General features: G+C 35.2%; 1 protein-coding gene across 1 annotated transcript in view; it reads left to right on the forward strand.

The window, feature by feature from the left end:
• The window catches only part of LOC150103049 (basic phospholipase A2 homolog LmutTX-like), a 60,495-nt gene that overhangs the window by 17,233 nt on the left and 22,407 nt on the right, over nucleotides 1-20,855 (forward strand). The window contains exon 2 of the mRNA XM_090398394.1: nucleotides 18,906-19,056. Coding sequence (XP_090254520.1) covers nucleotides 18,906-19,056 — 151 coding nt within the window. The remainder of the gene's footprint in view (nucleotides 1-18,905; nucleotides 19,057-20,855) is intronic.

Consider the following 20,855-nt stretch of genomic DNA (forward strand, 5'->3'; position numbering starts at 1 on the left):
AGATTCTTCTAGTTATTTACAATCTTATTTCTTTCTTGTTGCTTTAGATTCTTCTTCTATTGCTGTGTACAGTATATTCTTTCTTCCATAGTTCTAATTCTCTTCCAGTCCTACCCAAATTTTAATTTTTTTCAAACTCCTACTTTCAATACTTCATTTATATGATTTAAATGAAATTTGCAGTCTTCCATAGTTCTAATTCTCTTCCAGTCCTACCCAAATTTTAATTTTTTTCAAACTCCTACTTTCAATACTTCATTTATATGATTTAAATGAAATTTGCAGTCCTTTTGTTTCATTTTAGTTTTATACTATATATAATGTATGTAGTTTACTGAATTAGATAAGCAGATCTGTTATAGCAAAAAAAAAAGTATATTTTCGCTAGTAGCCGATTAAACCTTGATTTTTCCTTACTGAGAGGGTTATATGGTATATTTGGATTTTTATATTTTCTGTGGATCGTTTTTTTTTTTTTCATGAGAACCCACACAGGATTACGGAGCACACTTTGGGAAACGTTGGTCCACGCCACTAAGCTCGTAATATGTCAACTCAGAAATACGACAGAAATTAAATGCTAAAATTAACAGAAATTCGGCTACTGACTGAACTCCTTTCCAACTAAATGTGCCTCATGCACTGAAAAATGCCCATCTAAAATAATCTTTTCATCATCAGCAGCAGCAGTACATAAACAATTAATAGCAATTAGAGAATTTTCATTCTCAGTATTTCGATCAGCTGTCAATGTCAGGTTCGTTAAAACATAACTTTAAACTTCATCTAATATCAGTTCATTATAATTTGATAGGAATCCTGCATATATTGATGCAGCATACATAGGGGTCGGTTTTCCTAAAGATAATCTATACTTAGTAAAATCACTTGGGTCATTGCCAAAATGTCAATACGAGAGAGAGAGAGAAATGTCAAAATGACTGGTAAATCAGTACAATCTGGCCTTTTGATCCTTCGCGAAGAGAAGTCAAAGGGCATGTATATGCTATTCTTAAGGATGGTGATCAGTATCCCCATGGATGCATTACTAAACAAGAGTGTGCACCACTCGTGTAAAAAATCAATACATTTATACGACGTTTATATCATTGTTAGTTTGGTAAATATTGTTGGCGCACTGAATTTTGGTTATCGATAATGCGTTAATAAATATAGTGCGGAGGGAAGATGAATGAATCGTTTTTATAAGAGCAAAATCCACTCCTGCTCTCCCCAGACAGAAAATATCACGACCACCATTCATGCGTGCATATATATGTACCATAAAAATATCCTACAATATTTCCGATAATTTAATAATGGATTTACTTCATCCACCATGACTGGGTTTGGTAGTTAAACATATACGGCAATTGTAGATGCATTGCGCAAAATGCATAAGCACCTACTAGATGCTTTAAAACAACGGAAGAAATAATTTATTAAAAACAAATAAACGTCACAAATAAGAATAAGCAGCCCTCTGACATGTACTGAAAATATTTACTACTACTACCTTCTCCTCTCTAAACATGGAGACTCACTTAATGCTGACAACAGAAGCTACGTGTTAGTGCAATGAATTCACTAATCTGAAGAAGCGAATGTTCATTTGTAATACGCTTGCTGCTTTCACGAATAACCAATTTATGATTCTCTTTCTGGAGTGCCGTGTGTGTGTGTATTATAATGGATCCCATTAGTAGCGATCTCACAAATAGTCTCTCTCTCCTATTCATTACATTAAAAGTCGCACAACTAACACGGATTTTATCGCAAGCTGATAACGATAGTTTATATTAAGAAGAAGGCGTTAACAAATGGGAAGGTACAGCGCCTTTATCAGGTCAAGCAGCAGCAGCAACAGTTCCCAATTCTCTTCGTGTCCACAGTACACTAAGAGTTGAGTTCAAGTTTTCGTAGAACTTGAAAGTTAAATTTTAACTGATTAAAAATAACGTAGAAGTTCGAATAATTCAAAATAAAAATATGAAACTAAAATAAATGTTGGCTCTTTATTTTAAATAAAATAAATGTAATAAAAACTAGAAAAAATAACGAGATTGAATATTTTAAACCCCGAAATTTCATACTACATTAGGGAGGATCCCAATATGGTGGGAAATTAGAAGATATCCGAAATATATCTAAAAAGTCGCAATACCCATGAATATTAAAAGTAAAATTGTATACGCTCAATTTCAGTTAAAATGCATTTCGAACTCACTCCGAGTCCTTCAATTACTATGCGATCGGTTATAACAGATTCTGCGGCAAAAACCTAAAAATAAACTTCTTTTTTGTGTGTGTGTGACAACAACAGTACATCCAAGAACGTTAAAATATGTTTGCAAAGTTTAAAACTGGAAGGTACTCGTGATAACTGAATGCTTTGTGTTTTACATCGCGTAGCACTTTTAATAAAAATATGGAGGATAGGGATAAAAAAAACAGAGATATTAAAGAAACATACCAACCGTTATTAAGCATCCAAAATAAACAATTAGAGTTTATTATAACAATTTAATGAAACAAAGTGGGCCTAGGAGATGAATTACTGAACAATCATGTAGACATAACTGATTTTGCTGAACCAAAGAAGACTTTAAAACAAGCAAAATATTTCTAATAATTATTGGATGACACGCCGGCCTCGTCGGCCGAATGGTTAGCGTATCCGCTCTCTGGCTAAAAGGCTGCGGGTTCGCCGTGGGCATGGATGTTTGTGATTGTCTGTGAAAAATACTAGTGGTGGTGGTACACAGTAGATGGCGGATTGAGTGGCGGAGATGGAGAGTTGTAGAGTAGGTGCCCTCCCTCGATGAGTCTAGGACTCTCTGCAGGTGTCAAGTAATGATAATAATAATATTCAAGCAGGGTGATGTGGGCATTTTTCAAAATGGGAAATTGCATAATGAGATCTTATTGTGCCTGCGGTTTCACAGAAGGTTCTAGGAAGGAAGAAATAGAAGTGAAGAACTGGAGCAGAACTAATACGAGTATAAAGAAAAAAAAAACACGAAATGGGAGATCTTTGTTGGAGATAAAAAATAAATCTCAAACATGCAGAAATATTTTGGGAGCTTTGGGATAACACTTATGGCCAAAGCAACCAAAACTAATGAAGCACAATTAATTGATAAATATCTGCTGGATTTCTGTTCAAGACATATGTCATTATTAACACCATGTTTCTACATCAAAACGTGTATACACATGGAAGAATACACGCAAGAAATAAGAAAAGTATTACTGATGTGTTTTTCTTGATAGTGATATCTTAATGATACCTCAGATTTCAAGAGGTTAGTATTTTAAAAATGAAATGATCACCATTTAATGTGGAACAGGATAACATGGGGAGGGGATTACGTCTTGTACTTTAATCGGATAAACTACAGGCTAACGTATACAAATATTATTTGGGGGAAATGAAACCATTTTCAATAATAAATATAAGTTTCATTAGTCTTCGAGAATAGTTACTAATTGAGCAGCGTGTACTAAAGGATATTAATATGACTTGCAGGATAGCACATACAGATGTGCAATAATTTGAGATATTGCAATTATTTTAACATTTGTATGGGAAATTGTACAATTAGTACTAACATATTAGAACTGTTTAATAAATTACGAATGGTATTTCACTTTACAAAATACAGACGAAAGCAATCTTATGAAGATAAATGAGGAGTGAAAAGATGAGCAGGAGATGTAATCAACCGGCTTCGAAGCTAGTACAAGCCTTTACGGAGAGAGCGAAATTAACACACAGCATTTATCCATTATTTTATATTTTTATTTTATCTTATCCATTTAATATCTATACACAGCATTTATGTTGTTTTGTGCTTTATTGGATAGTGTTGGCTTGGTTACTGTACGTTCTGTGTTTTTATGTCGCGTGGATGATCTTGCTTTATTAATTATGTCGTTCATCTTCCATAATTCGTGTTTTAGTGATCTGCAACAGTTTAGGTTTCTAGATCGCGAGGCAGATTTTTGAGCAGCGTGAATGAGATTCTCTCTCACAAAATGTTAACACTGGAATAAGATTGATGTAAATGCCATATAATACGAAAGTGCAACTGCATTATTAGAGGTTAGTTTCTTTACTAATCACTAATATATGACGAAGAATATATTTATGTCAATCATACCAAGGAAAGGTTTTAAATCTATGAATGAAAGGTTAGTTAATCGAGAAATCAAATATGCAAAAGTTTCAAGAGTAATTTCAGGTCTTCTATACGTTCGATGATGGTCTCGCATAGGGTGATGAAAATCACCTGTCGTAAGGTCACTGATATTCACAAATAGCCAAACAAGCTTTGGCTGTAAGGGTTAAGCAGAAATATCACATCTTCTGCAGAGAAAATGAATGGCAGTTATCATAAATCTAAAAATTAGTATATATATAAACAGGAAATATGTTCCGTTTACAACGATAGCAGGGAAAGCCTGTAAGACCAACTTATTGTGTAACAGTTATGATACTCATAAGTCGGATGAAATTTTATCAAAATTACGCAAAAAGATGCGTAGGCCTAGTGAAAATTGAAATCGGCAGCTAACTTCTATACTAAGAAATTATGCAATACAGATGGAAGCGCTCAGAGGAATCCCAATTGAACAACGTTGCTGGAAGAGAGACTGTAATTATGTTAATGGATCAAAGAAACAGTTTGGAGCAAAATCGTACAAACAACCTAAGCCCTATAAACAGCAAGGCACTCACGTTTATGTACAACGGGCAACAATATTTTTTCTTAATGTGTTTTTAACAGATGTGTAGGTTTTTCGGAGTGTTTTTTAAATACTTCAGCAAGAATTAGTAAATAATAAAAAAATGTAAATAAAAAATAAATAAAAAATAATAAAAAAAAAGATGAAAAAGAAAAGCAGAACCCGATAAATACTCGCGAATTAATGCATGCTTTCATGGGAAAATACACATTTGACACCCTATGCCAACTTCGAATCTGTTATAAAACCAGCGCCTCATTCTCTAGATCTAGCACCTGCTCCACTATCACTCCAAGGTATTTTAGTATTAACGGATGAACATCTTGCTTCCAGCGTGGATAAAAACGAAGCCATCGTCACCAGACTAGTGTAGTAGTAGTCAACAAATTTCATATGAATGAAAAGAAGGAATTAAACTATGTTGGTTAAGACCTGAATTTATCTAAAAGACAATCCGACTGCTTGGATCGTCTTTAACAATTTATCAGGTCCATGAGCCAAACCTAAAACATTACTGAAACTTTAGTGAGGAGAGTTGATGAGCAGTGAAACTAGGGAAATATCAAATGTTAGCAAGCCGGGAAACTACAGCTGGTTGCCTCACATAGGAATACGTAATTACAAGGGGAAACGAAATATTTAGGATTTGCATGCCGGAGTTCGAATTTTGACTGCTTTTGCATTTGCTTTACAAAATTCTTTTGCATTTGCTTTACAAAATTCTTTTAGGATTCTAAATGATTTTTTACAGTGAACAATTCTCAGCGAAGTAACCCTGAGGAACTGGAATAATAAAAAAAAGTCCGATATTTTAATTATTTGCTCTTAGATTCAAATTCTTTGTTGATCAGGCTTTTCTTTACGTAGTCAAAGAAGTCTTACTGTAGTCTTGAACACCATGTACCTATTTCAAAATCATTGTAGGCACTGCTCAAATGTCCTTTTCAAAATACCTTAAGCCATTATTTTTTTTTAATTCTTTCTCATGAGCAGACAGATATTCTAATACAGAGTTGCTGAAATTAATCTGCATTAATCTTTCTCAACAAATTACTTTATGACACTTTGTTAGGAATTTATACACTTCTGAATGCAGACAGTAGCTGAAAGATGTTTAATATGTTCATATGAGTAATCCTACTAAAATACAAGTTTTTAAAATGTAACTGAAATTGGCAACTTCAACTCTACTTCAGCTTCGTTTTATCACCTTCCAATTAAATTACTGTTTTTCATTCTATGACTAAGTCTGTATGTAAAAACACAAAAGTAATGAAATCGTGGTCTATAATTTTAGCTTTTCTTTTACAGTGCTGGGTAACGCTAACAGGAAAAGATTTAGATTAATTCTAAGTATGACGGATGGAATTCCTACGATTTTTTTTCAGATAAGGCTAACTTATCCGGATTGAATACAGATTTTTCCCCCAAGAGGCTGTGAGTTCAAATACCGTTGAAAAGCATGAATGTTTACGAAGTTTAATTAAGAGATGAATTTCATCATACGGTGTGAGACCACCACCCAGCTTATTGGAAACATGAAGTGGCTTAAAAAGCATCCGTGTTTAGTCTAGAGCTGGGTTTCTGGATTATGTAAAATTTGGAAAAAAAATTCAAATAAAGAAAATCAAATAACAATAATAATAATAAACCTTTTGTCCATTCAGGGTACCAACTTATAATGGGTCTACATTTCGTAAGTAGGAGTCGCATAATTTTTTAAAATAAAAACTTGGCAAGCAAACAAATATAATATGATGACACCTTTCGGCATTACCTGCCTCAGGGATAATTATAAACACACCAGGAGATTTTTCCTGTCACCTGCTACCTCGTGGCAGAAAGCCACGAGGTAGCAGTTGACAGGAAACAGTTGATTACAACAGTTGACTGTTTGAAGTACTGTAGATATCTGCATTCATGAAATGTAAATGGTTGACACTTCGACGACACTACTGCATTAATAAAGGAAATGCTGATTAATAATGTATATCTCGAGTGGATCACCACCCGTTACATTGGTACAGCACAGAATTAGGATAAACGTATAGTTAATATTATGAATGATGCAAAAGGATTCGGAATAGAAGCTATACGTCCACCGACGAATGATCAAAGACTCGGATGTTTTAATTTAGGTATATTACTGGAGAAGAAAAACCATTCACTACTAAAGGGTACAAACCGTTAAAAATGTTTAATATAAAGAATTCAAACCTTGCTTTCAGAACTAACGTGATCAGGAATGGTAGACAAAAGTTTTCAAATAATATCCACTCACTTACATTCGGGAAGAAATCTTTGAAATTAAACTAGAATCATGATGGAAACTAGTTTCGATCTCAAGATAGAAATAGCAACAATAGATATACAATGCTTACCCAGAGCAATCCTCAAATTTAGTGTTCAGGTTGCTGCTCCAAAACTATTTCTTAAAGACGCTTTGCCTCGTGGCACTATTTTATTCATTGAGTGATAATGAAATTAAATATTTGCGGTTAAACGGTGAGAAAATAAACTTGTCACTTGCTGATGGATCAAAATTATAATTTTTTTTTTACGTTTTTGTTGTTTTCCCATTTCTACTGCCGAACATTACTTGCACTCTCTCTCATTAAGCACTTGAACTCTGTTGCTGTATCACAAGAGAAAAGTCAAAATATTCTGAACGTACGAGTAATAATTAGAACACCGAAAAATTATTCAAAAACTAGTTTATACTAAAGTAAAACAATATAAAATATGTTTCGAGGCTAGTTTTTTTATGTTTCCTGAGTAGAATACTGAATCACCCAGAGGTAAGTAATCTCAAAACCATATGACCTGTTGTCGGTCAGTCATAGCGAAGATTACCACTAACTCATGTAAAACCAATATGTAACAGGCAATTCTCTTCATAAACTTTATATGTTTACTCAAACTACTTCTATTATCTTTTTGTTATAAATTTCACTAATAATAATCTTTTTTTTTATTTATGTATAAACACTCCCCCATGTTATTTATTTTTATATTAGAGATTCAACACACACCGAGTGCTATACGATCCCCATTTCATTTGGTCTTTCTGTCCCCCTCTAGATCAGAAAAACTAAAAATTTCGAAAGGAACATGGTTATTCCTAGTTTCTATTTTCATCTCTACTGCATTCAATAGTTGAACGACCAGCAAGAAATGGCTCATGTACTTTCATTCTTGAAAATGTAACATATGTTTGTAGAGGAAGCATACGGCCGTGTGCAACCTGATAGTACAAGTTGAGACTATTGTTGCAACACAGTGTCTTAGTCTATTAAAAAACAGAGCTTTTTACCAATAGAAGACAATGCAATCGTGCTTATACTCTTTATACTATAATATATACTTTATACTGTTACAATCAAGTTGTCTTGAATACCTATTAAAATGACTTTCCATTCACTGACAAATGGATTTTTCCCCTCATTTATCGTGAAGATGTAAATATAGAATGCCCTTAACTAACTGTTGCGTACGATCTGTATCTGTTTGATTATTCTGCAAGGGGGGGGGATGGGAATCTACATTTCTACGAGGAAAACCCATCGACTTCAACTTACTTCCATTTTGAAACAGCCTATGAAATGTTCCTAGTAGCAGAACCAGATCTATCCAACTGAGAAAGAGGTTATTCTTCATTTATGCTAGTTTATGCTTCACTTTCGCAGATATGAAATCATCTCTAGCTGTAATTAATTGGCAATCTTCGGAGCAAAATAAAATACCAGTTCAGATCAATCTTCAAAAAACTTTGCAATATTGAACAAATTAGCCTTTTGTGATAAAAAAAAGAGATATTTTAAACACTTTTCAATATAAGCAAAAAAGGCATCTGATTTTTAAACAGTTAATTTTGAAACTACAGAATTTTTTTTAGAATGGAGGATGTTGCATTATTTCCGGCAAATAAGTACTCGACTCGGGTGGGGGAGGAGCAAGGAAGAGCCTATTCTATTTTCCTACGATTTTACAGCAACATATGATTTACCAAAGTAACTGTTTTTCACATATACCGATAAATAGTTGAGTCCGGTGAAGAGGTGTCATGCTCATTACGCTTATCAGCATTTGTTGAGTGTTGGTCTCATACATCAGAAAGCCTAATTCATGTAATCTGTAGAAAATATTTTATATGGGCGTTCGGGTGGACGAAGGAAGGGGATGCGCTAATTATGGGTGTTAATTGTATACATGTAGCGTAATTTTTGTGACTTTGCAATATTAAATTAGTGATATTCGTTATTTAATATTTCTTATTCGAATCCCGCCAAAGAAAGGTTGATGAGTTCTAATATTAGTACCTTTACTTAAGTAACGGTACGATATGGAGTCTTTCAGGAATACAAATTCGAATTCCGGGAAGCAGGGTTCAATATTTTTCATCTTTTGGGGAATAAGCATAAAGACTCTATCCACTCGACTAATGAGACCAGATTCATTAACTTAAATGGTCCAGTGAATATTTCGTTTAAAGTCAAACTGTAGTTTCGAAACCAGCTGCAGCATAGTTATTTGTTAATGTTTTTGGTTGGCAGATGATTTTAATCTCTCGGTGTCTACTCTGCTTATTAAGTGCAGTGGATGGGTTAAGGTTGGAGAATCAGGACAGTTTACTCTTCCGACGTTCAATAAGCAAAACTGTCTAAAATTAAAAATCAACTGTCATCTAAATACCATCACAATGAGGTTCGAAACTGTATCCGGTCTGCAAAAGCAAAAAAACTCCGTTATTTCTCAATCTCAGCCGCAAAAATGATGCAACATTTGGGTTCGAACTACGTCCAGAATGCGAAAAACTATTATATAGTACTGTACAATTGAAAGTGAGGTAGACGGCCTTGTACAAAAATGAGGCTTTAACCTCATGAAGACTCAGGTTTGTTGCAGAACCGGAAATCAAACAAAACAGCCAGGGAACACAATCACGTATTTCTTTTACGATGCATGTTGCGTGATAACCAGTCTAGTACGGTTTAGTAGCCCCCCCCCCTCCAACGTGCAGGCGCGCACACACACACACAAGGTTCAATGTGGTTATTTCAGTGAATCATTTAAAGCTTCCCGTTATCAATATAATATTTCCGTTTTACATTTATTGCGATATAATGAATAATTAGCCTGATGCAGTTATACTGATACCAAAATGCAACTGGAGGCAAATTTAAAATTATTATCGTCATTTCTGCATGAATAAATCCAAGCCTTTCTGGCGAAGAATCATGTTGTCTGGATCTTCTATTACGATGTTTGCATGTATCTCTATCGCACCTTTACCCCCAAAGCACCAAACTAATTTTTTTTATAAGCTAGTAATGAATATTGAAAACTATATGATACAGTTAAACGACACTATTTCGCTAGCCAATCAAATAAGTAATTAATCGTTTGGTTGGTTTATATTACACGATGAGACAACCAGCGCCACGCGTTTTGTCTGTCAACTACGTGTGTGATCTCCGACAGGTGTGTGATTATCAAGTAAGAAGAAGAAATTTAGTTTAAATGAGGAAACCCACCTCCACTTGCACCTGGTTAACTCACTTTCAGATGTAACGTCCTAATAAAAGGGCGTTTCATTCTTCCCGTCCTAGATTGAATTCGAAACTAGCCTATTATGATAATAATCAGTGATGCTCGTAAGCACATCTTTTGGCAGTGAATTTTCAAATGAACTCTTAGTATCAGTAAATTTTTCTTCCTATCAAGACTTCCTATTTTTATCGATTAACTACAGTATTTCATTACACATTATAAATTGTTTTAAATTATGCATTACAGCAAAATTTAAGAATATAAAACATTTGCATCCTTTACATTATCCCTCTATATCATGCAATCAATGGAGAACAGCGAACACATTGTAATATCTGGAAAAACTTTTTATTGGGATTATATTGATCAAGTGTATATAATAAACAACTAAGTTATACCAACTAAGTCTGTTGGCATCTTCAAGGTACATAACTGATGTAAGGCACTAAAAAGTAAAAAACTGTTACAAACTAAAATCAACCGATTCCAATTATATTAAACAAATAACAGAGCGCGTACAATACATTCATAGAGCGTAAAAAACTGTTACAAACGAAAATCAACCGATTCCAATTATATTAAACAAAGAACAGAGCGCGTCCAATACATTCATAGAGCGTGGATGATCTCACTTGTTATTTAGGAACGTTCTATAGTTGGCACTATAATTCAGTTCTGGCGAGTTGAAGGATCTGATAAGGGTCTTCCAGATCACGGGCAAGATTAGTCCTTGGTTCCTGTTAAGGTTTTGTGTACAGCGGGCAACTGTTGTGGCCTCCTTAAAAATTCGGGAGAGGAAGTCCTCCTCCATGTAAGGAATTGTGCTTCTATCCCACTCTATGGTATGGTTCGTTCTTGAGAAATGAAACGCTAACCCCAATTTTTTACCCAGAAAAAGAACACCTATATGTTCTTTTTGCCTAATTTCAAGGCTCCTTGAAGTTTGGCCGATGTAATTCAAGCCGCACGAGCAGGGTATGTTATAAACTCCAGCATATTTGGAGAAAGGATGGCTATCTTTTGGAGATCTTAAGAATTGTCTAATCGTTTCTGTGGGTTTAAAGGCCACTCTTATTTTATGTGGTCTAAGGAGTCTAGCAATCTTATTGGAAACTGTCCCTAAGTATGGAATGACGATAGTAGAAATATAACGTACATCATCTTGTCTTTGTCGGGGTTCAGAGAAAAGTATCTTGTGGACGAGTCTTCGAGGGAAATCCATTCATGGTAAGGTTGGTGGATATCGGGGATAGTTCTTCCTGGAGGTCTTGTTGATCTGTTGTAAGGAAAGAGGCACGGTTCTTCAACATGTGTACAATACTAAGTTTCTGAGAAATGTGGTGTGAGGAAGTGAAATGTAAATAACGTCCTGTATTGGTAGGTTTGCGGTAAACTGAGAGGTTGATACCACCATTCGGAAGCTTCTTGATTAAAGTGTCCAGAAATGATAATTGGTTATCTTCTTCAAGTTCTAGAGTGAATTTGATTGTGTGGTGTAGAGAGTTGATTTTCTTAAGAAAGTCAAATAAAAAGTTTTTCCAGAGCTTTTTGGTCAAGAAAATTAAACGTTTTTTAACATTGTAATATCGTTTATGAATATATTGGTAATAAAAAAGCAATAATTTAAATTACTAACAGCGCTAATCTACAACGATAAATGTTATAATGTTATAACTTCAATCAAATGGCTTTAAATATGGTTGCACAGAAAGACATTGTATTTATTAATGTGAAATATTAAGCAAAATAATTATTTGGAGTTAACGAGATGGATACTGCCATTGGTGGTCAGTCCTTTTAGTTCCCAGTAATGTGAGAACCCAAAAGGATAATAACACACGTGAGAAAAGAAAAGAATAGTATTTAATTGCTGTAATAACTAAATGACATTTATAATTTGTCCATTCAGTGGATATAAAGCGCATCTTTTGAAAACCAAAAAAAGTAATTCTTGCACTTTAAAATAACCGACATAAATTTAGAACGATTCAGATCTTCTGTAAAAAAGTATGAAAGCAAATGATTCAGTTTACTATTTCGAAAGCGCAAAGTTTTCAACTCCGTTATTAGGAGTAGGGATAAGAAAAAGTGTCCACTAATAAAATTTCTCGATCTTGCAGATAAGTAAATAAAAGAATTTTATGCATAAAGTGTACACATAAAATAACAAGAACTAATGATGACAAATAAGTTGTAAATAGGTACGCTGGGTACTTTTAACACCACCTTGTCTGGGTGCGTGTGATTTCAAGCTAGTTTACGTTTTTACTAGACGAGGAAAATAAGAAGTTCTATTTCTGACACGGAACCTTCAGCGTTGTCATATGATAACTTCACTCATATTTCGCTCAATTGAAATACTCGCATTCAAATTTTAGCTGTCAATACCAACTACTAATATCCGAAGGATGCCATAAGTCAATATTTATTAGCAGTGTTCTATAAAACTACAGTCACATAAGAAATCTAGTGCGAGAAATGGAATGAAGGGGTAATCGCGCATACGAATGGAAGAACATACTAAGCGACTATCACGACTTCAGTATCGGAGTTAACGCTACAAAAATTACTTTTTTTTTTTTTTTTTTTTTTAACTTTATGTAGAAGTATAAATAAAAATGTCATAAACACAGTACTATGAAAGGACACATGCTGTTAACATGAAATAGCTTTTTTTATATAACTTTATTTTTGGACACATACTGTGCTATTTGGGAGTTAGCATTGGCTACTATCACAGAGCGGCAAGCCAAGAACCATTAATAAAAGGAATACAAAGAGATCTTACCTTGAATTTAATGGTTTACAATGCCAGCAGGCGAAAGTGAATAGGAAAGAAATTTCGAAAGGTTTAAAGTTATGAGAAGAGGAGTGGACTGGGTTGTTTAAATTATTGCCCAAGCAAGTAAGACCACGAGGCTGGCTGGATCTTACACTCAGATGAAAATATCTTACAGTTTTAGTTTACAACTACTGCTAACCGATAACCGTAATATCAACAAAATCATGTGCTCTATGTATCACGTGGTTAAATTCACTGGAAGTAATGTTATTTGGGCACTCATTATGTTTACCAAAGTTTCTTTCTTTACTTAAATATAAAGAGCTAATAAGCTTCATTTCGGCCGGTCTGGGTAGTGACCTCCCACCATAATGTAATAACAGCATATCCTAGGAAATGTGTTTTTACATTATGGAAAATACCTAAGAATAGCGATCAGAACTTTACCACCTTTGCTACGAGTTGTCCGGTATTGTACTACGTACTAGGGTCACTTGCATTAGTTCACGCTAGTGATCGCCGGTACTTTATAGTTTACTATATTCGGCATGAAACTCTCTGATTCCAATCTTTGAGTTTCTTATTCGGTTTTAAAACAATGTGGGATTTAATATCCCCTTAATTTAAATAATGTTTCTTTCTTTCTTTCTTTTTTTGTTTGTTTGGAATGGTGGTTTTATTATTATAATTTTTTTTTTGTGATGTCAGTGTAATGTCTTAAGTAGTTCTTAGTAGTAATGTTTGAAGTGGTAGTTTTTGATTTTAATAAGTCTGTTTTTCTAGGGATCATATAGTGTTTTTCGTTAGGTGTGTGTATTTATATAATTAACAACTGGATTTATTAATTTATAAGATGGACTATGTTATTCATTGATTTTTTTTATTTTCATTTTGAGGACAGTGGTATTTGGTAGCTTATGTTTGTTTCTTGGCACCAGGTTCCTGGTGTTGGCTTTTTAGTATTACTATGGCTGTGTTAGCATGGAGTAATATGTTGGTTTCAATGACTAAAATGTTAAGCTCCATTTATTTTAAATAGATTTTTAGTGCTATTTTGTTTTAATATTTTCGTGGTTGTGAACCTTTTATAAGTGTTTGTTCACTGATAGGTAAAACATATTTCGAAACTCCAAGGAAAATGTCTAGGTTCCTAGTGAAGAAATACCTGAGCAATTTGAATATCGACAGGAATGCCTGTTTACAAATTAACAGACAGCAAATATCAAGTTTGATTCCGAGGTAATTAAGAAATAAAACTACTAATGACATCATATTAAGTGTCACTTGTGATGACACAGAAGTGTAACAGAAAAATTTACAGAATATAACGTAACCATTTTTAATTATTGCGATATCACATAGTATAACTGGAATTTATATTAATGTGAAAAAATAAAATGCTAAGTAGATTGATATACTCAAAGAGGACTGAAAATTTTCCGTAAGAATATTTGATGGTTTAACATGTTCATTGCCAATCAAGCGTTATCGCGTGATGCACGTTCTCACCAAACGGCCGATCACGCGTTATCGCGTGGACGTCGCTAACTAAATAAAAAATAAAAAAAATTTGCCCACCGCACGAAATTCCAATTTTCAGCTTGGCAATGAAAGTGTTAAACATTTAAAATATTATAAATTAGTGAATCAGAGCGTGGTTTTAAGGAGGAAAAGAAGGACGGGAATATTCTACAGCATTTATTTTATTATACAGATGGAACCGTGCGATATTGAAGATTAAAAGTAAAAATTTGACGGATGTCAAACCTTGTGCTGTCTTTATTAATGTTTTATATTGTGTGGATCAGTGATAGTATGACAAAATTTATATCAAAAGTGGTTTTTTATCCCTATTTATTTTATTTTTGAATTTGATATTATCTAAAAAGCGTTTCCTTATCTAGCAAATGGTTCTGTTTTTCTATTTTAGAGTGTTCTCTGCCTTGTATGACACCGGATTTATACCAGATTTTTGGTTTGAAAAATTTATACCTACGCGAAGAACATTTATACCAGATTTTTGGTTTGAAAAATCTGGTATAAATGTTCTTTGCGTAGGCGTAGGGACGGGCGTGTGTGTGTGGGGGGGGGGGAATATTTTTAACCAAACTAAATCTCTCAAAATCTCTTGAGTTCTTGAGAGATAACGATCTCAGACAGCACATAAAAAGGGACGCGAGGATCAAGAGTTCTAGATCTGATCATTTCATCAGAGGATGTAATTGTTAGAGGGGTTTCACATTTTCCTGCAGTTGGTGAAAGTGATCATGAAGTAATCACCTCTGTTGTGGCTAGTCATATGCAAGGAAAGGATATATGTGGGATTATAATGCTGGTGATTATGACAAGCTTAGGACACAACTTCGAGCTATAACATGGAACGAGGAGTTGAGCGGTAAGGAAATAAATGCTGCATACTTACAAAGAATACATAACAGCATCAATGTACGAATGTATCCCAAAGGCGAAAGGGCTGAATAAGGTTGGTGTAAAATGAATGAATGTGGAGATTAAGCATGAAATCTGGAAAAAGAAAGTACTTTAGAGGAAGTACAAGATGAATAATGGTAATCAGTCACATGAAGAACATAAAGAACAAGCCAAGAGAGCGACTCAGTTAGTAAGGAAAACAAAAATAGAGTATGAGCAGAAACTGGCAAATCAGGCTAAGAAAAACCCTAGTGAATTTTTTAGATATGTGGCAAGTAGAAGTTAGAATGACCATGGAAAGATGAAGTTAAGGGATAAAAGTGGTAGAATGGTAACTGCTGCAGAAGTCATTGTTGAGGTGATCAATTTATAAGTGTGTTTTATCCTGATCAGGGTGGAATCATGAGGAACTTAATTGTAGAGGACGTAGGAGAGGATAGCTTAATTGTGAGTGAGCAGGAAGTATTTGAACAAATAAATAACCTTGATGTTAATAAGGTGATATGATTTGATGATATAACACCACGCATCTTAAGGGAATCTTCCAGGGGACTGGCAGTTGCGTTGGCATGCCTGTTTAATAAGTTTTGCAACAGCAGAGGTTCCAAGGGAGGGGAAGGAGGGTAAAATTGTTCCACTGCATAAAGGCTGTGATAAGGCTGTTAGCTTCAAATTATAGGCCGGTTTGCATATCTGGAGTTGTGGTGAAGGTTCTGGAGAGATTGGCGAGAAGTAGGATACAGAAATGGGTTGATAATAGCAGTATTCTCTGTGGTTATCAGCATGGGTTTGTTAAGGGGAGATCATATTTCACTAGCTTATGTCTATAACAAGGTGACAAATACCTCGGACAAAGGAGATGCATATACAGTGGTGTACTTGGATTTTACAAAAGCTTTTGATAGACTGCCACATGACAAGCTCTTAAATAAATTGAAGCAGATGGGATTGGATAACAGAATTTTGTGTTGGATCAGTGACTGGCTGTCAAATAGGTATCACAAAGTTGTATATGGGGGGGGGGGGGGGAAGTATCTCAAAAGAGAAAGGTCACCAGTGGTGTGCCACAGGGGTCAGTTTTGGGGCCATTGTTATTAAATTTGTATGTTAATGATATTGGGTTGGGTTTAACTAGTGATATCCATCTGTTTGCGGATGATGCAAAACTGGTGAGAGCAATGCACAGTCGGGCTGATGTTAATGCCTTACAAGAGGACTTGAATAGATTGCATGAATGGGCAAGTAAGTGGAACTGTCAGTTCAATGTTGCCAAGTGTAAGGTTTTGAGATCTGGTAAGCAATGATGGAATGCAAAGTATACACTTGGTGGGGAAGCTAACGGAAGTAGAGGAGATGAGAGATCTAGGAGTGATGGTGGACAAGAACCTGAAATTCAGAGGCTACATTGCACAAGTTGTGAAGACATCACATCGAATAATGGCAATGATGCGGAGAACCCTGACATGCAGAAATAGAGGTTATGATTCCATTGTATAACGCCTTAATCAGGCCTCATATGGATTATTGTGCACAGATTTGGTCGCCAGGTTTTCATGGTGACGAGGATATCTTGGAAAGGGTGCAGAAGATTCACAAGATACAGTGGTTTTTGAAATGTGGAGTACGAGGTCAGATTGAGAGAATGTAAGTTGCAGAGCCTCGTAAATAGGAGGGGGGAATGTGATTGAGACATATAAGTTGGTAAGAGGATGTTAACAGGTAGACATGGAAGAGATTTTTCATGGACGGTGGTTGGTGAGTGGAATGCATTGCCTGAGTGTGTTGTGGACATATTGAATCAGTTTAAGATGCGGTTGGATGAGCATTGTATGCAATATTGAGTACCTCTCACGATGAGTCTCTGACTCCATGGAGGTCAAATGTAAATAATAAATCTAATCAATCTTTCTTTTCTTGTCACTCTACATCCATTCCCACACTTTTTTTAGTTTCTCTACACTCCCATTTTGCTGTGCTGTATACAATATTTTTTTCATATTGCTACTCCTAGAGAGTTAAAAAAAAACACGTCTACTTTCACAGCAGAAGTTCGGTAGTCGCTTACTTTCCTGTATCTCTCCCTGTAAAGCCATACAATCACTCCCCACACACACACACCTCTCACAGTCTGTTGTATAAATACAACTTCAAAGCATCTCCCTGGCATGCCTAATACCGAAACAAAAATTCATTTTAAAAAAATGTTAGATTAATACGGACTTCTGAAACTTTGCGCTTCGAATTAATTTGATATGTTTGATTAATTCAGAAAATTTTAAAATAAGATTACTAAATTATCAGTGTTAAAGATTTTTTTAAATATAACTTCACATGTGAAACTGGGTATTAAAAGTTAATAAATAACTAATTCCTATAACAATGATAACATTTACTGATTTCAAACCTCAGGGGGAAACTTATCAAATTATTTCCTGAAGTTCTACTCACAGTCACTAATGGACGAAAAGGTTCATAAGGAATTTACAGTTACCTAAAAAGAGGAGGAAGTCATCACAGACTACTTCTGCCGAGTTTTCAATGCAGGGAAAGATTTAACTTTTCAATTATAATTGTTCATATCATGCCTAAATTTTTTAAGAGATATAACTAGATAAACGTCGGGAGATTTTTACCTCGTAAAGGTATAAAATGGTATGTGGGGGGGGGGGGGGAAGCATCTCCTACTTGGAAGTTGCACTAGTTTAATCTAGTATTCACTGGATTGCCAAAGCCAGTGAGGTTGGAATAGATCATAACGAGGGCAAATACGGATGTTTGTTAGAACCTCCCTTTATTATAACTGGTCAAATGTCGACCTTTATTTTTTTATTTCCTGAAACAGTTCTAGTGAAGAAAAACAAATCTATAGATCTCTTAATACAATGATCGCTTAAATTTAAACTCAGTCTGGTCATCCACCTTAGGCCTATGGCAGAATTAAGAATAGTGTTTCACTATTCAACAGATGGAAAGACCACAGAAATTAGTAATAGTTAAATTAACGTGTATTAAGATAGTGTTTGAATGTTTGCGTAACATCAAACTTGATTTGTATTTATTTTTGTAGTTTATTGTTATTTATATGCTATGTACCACCCCCCCCCCCTCTCTACATACATTCTTGAATCAACGTTATCAAGGCAGCCAACTACGGAAGCTGCCTTGATAACGTTGATGCTTCCCTTGTGAGAGAAGTTTTGTTCAAAAAAAGATGCCCACACAAAGTATGCTGGAACAAATTCCAATCACTGACTAGTGTTACATGCAATGGTCTAGCTCAGAGAGGCTCCCCATGTTAAGTAATAGTTATTTCAATTCTTATTAATAAACGTAAGTACTAATAACATAGAAAATTCAGAAGTGATCGAAATTACCATTTTATTTTAACTGACAGGTAGTACAAGTTTAGAAAGAGCAAAAAGGAACATTATAGAACTAGCCAAGATGGTAAAATCAGAAACAGGCATTGAACCATTCGAGTTTGTAGATTATGGGAATTGGTGTGGACTTGGAGGATCTGGAAGGCCAGTTGATACAATAGACAGGTAAAATTAATGCAATAAGAAAAATGGTAACTTTCTGTTTTGTTTTGTTTTTTTTTTTTCATATTTTTGATTTATATGAAAATTACACTGACGTACAGATATCCTGTTTATTAAAAAGGAAAAAAATCATTTTGTGTCCTACATGTTTTCACATATTCAATTAATACTTTTAAAAGTATTCGTTGAATGAAAACTCTCTCTCCTAAAGTTATACAAATACATAAATTGTTATCTATGGATCAATGGAACATATAGAAATCTCTCGTCCTTCGACAGATAAAAATGCACAGGTCTCCCTCTCTACTCCCCCTCCTCTCTCCAGTTTTGCAATGGTTATTTCTCTTCGCAGCAATTTATTTATGCATATGGCTTTGTGAAACTGGCAAGTGAAATATACAATCACAATATCCAGAAACAAATAATGAAAATCTTAACATGGAAAAGTTCGTTACATAAAAGACACAAACTGCTTTCCAAGTCTTCCTTTTTTTTAAAAAAGCAAAAATAATTTGTTATAATCAAGCCAGAGAAAATTATCATCCCACTGTACCAAATATGACAAGACTGCATGTTCTCTCAACACATCACAACACAAATATAGCTGTATCTGAGATTTTATTAGAGAGCAGTTGTGACTTGTGTGAAAATCTTGATCCATTAGAGAAAACCCATTTCACGTTGCATCACCATCTTCTAGCATGAGGAGGAGTTCTGTTGATACTTCGACGAGAAATATGAGAGTGACTACAAGTAACGTCTTCGTGGTGAAACGGGACCTTGATCTTCTGTTTCCTCCATAACCACCATATCAACTACAAGTCAATGTCCAGTCTGGAAAGCCAATACAAGGCCTCATCCATCACCTTGTAGACTACTACCGTGAAATTAGCGCCTTGGGCAGTCGTACACAATATGAGTAATTGTCTGAGCCATGGCAGAACAATCACAATAAGGGTAGTCTAACAGCCCCCATTTATGTAGTAGGTAGCCACATCTGCCCTAGTTAGTTCTGATCCAAATATTCCTAGGAAGAGCAAACCCAGCTTCTACCAGGAAGTCATTTGTTGGGAGATTATTGGACCAGTATTCTCTCCACATGTCAGGTGTTGATGGCAGGGCAGCTGAAGAGAGTTCGTCCATGGACCAGAGAGGCTTTCTAGATTTTAGGCGAAAACTAGGTGGATTTATGAGAGTATGGTGCAGGGACAGGAGTGGGTTGCTCATTGCTTTATTAAATTCTTTAATCGAGGCTTGTCTTCTCCGTATGTTTGGTGGAGCAATGTTATATAGGACAGGCAGACAGGAGAGAGGGATGCTTCTTGACTGTCCCAATAACCATGCGCATGGTAGACTTTAGCTGGGTGTCTATAATGTTAGTGTGTGCACTTCTTTCCCAGACAGGGGCACAATATTCTGCTGCAGAGAATGCGAGGGCTAGTGCAGACGACCTTAGGACTTCTGCACCACAACTCCAGATTGTTCCAGCAAGCCATGAAATGATGTTTCTCGTTTTAATTTTGCTGTATAGGTTGGTGATGTGCCTTTTATAGGTTAGGCTTCAGTCCAGGCTCACTCCAAGGTATTTCGGGTGAGGCTCGTGTTACCATTTTTCCACACAAAGGTTGAGGTGTCGATTCACCTCTGCACTGTTCAGGTGAAATACTGTGGACACAGTTTTTGTTGGATTTGGCTTCAAGTACCACTGCTTGAAGTACTCTTCCAGGATGTTCAGGTCTGTATTCAAGGTTGATTCCAGGTTGGCAAAGGAGGTAGACTGATATAGGATGGCTAGGTCATCA

The sequence above is a fragment of the Typopeltis vanoorti genome, chromosome 9 (genome assembly GCF_054136105.1).
Source record: "Typopeltis vanoorti isolate ZY-2024b chromosome 9, IOZ_Tvanoo_1.0, whole genome shotgun sequence".
NCBI classification, from domain to species: domain Eukaryota; kingdom Metazoa; phylum Arthropoda; class Arachnida; order Uropygi; family Thelyphonidae; genus Typopeltis; species Typopeltis vanoorti.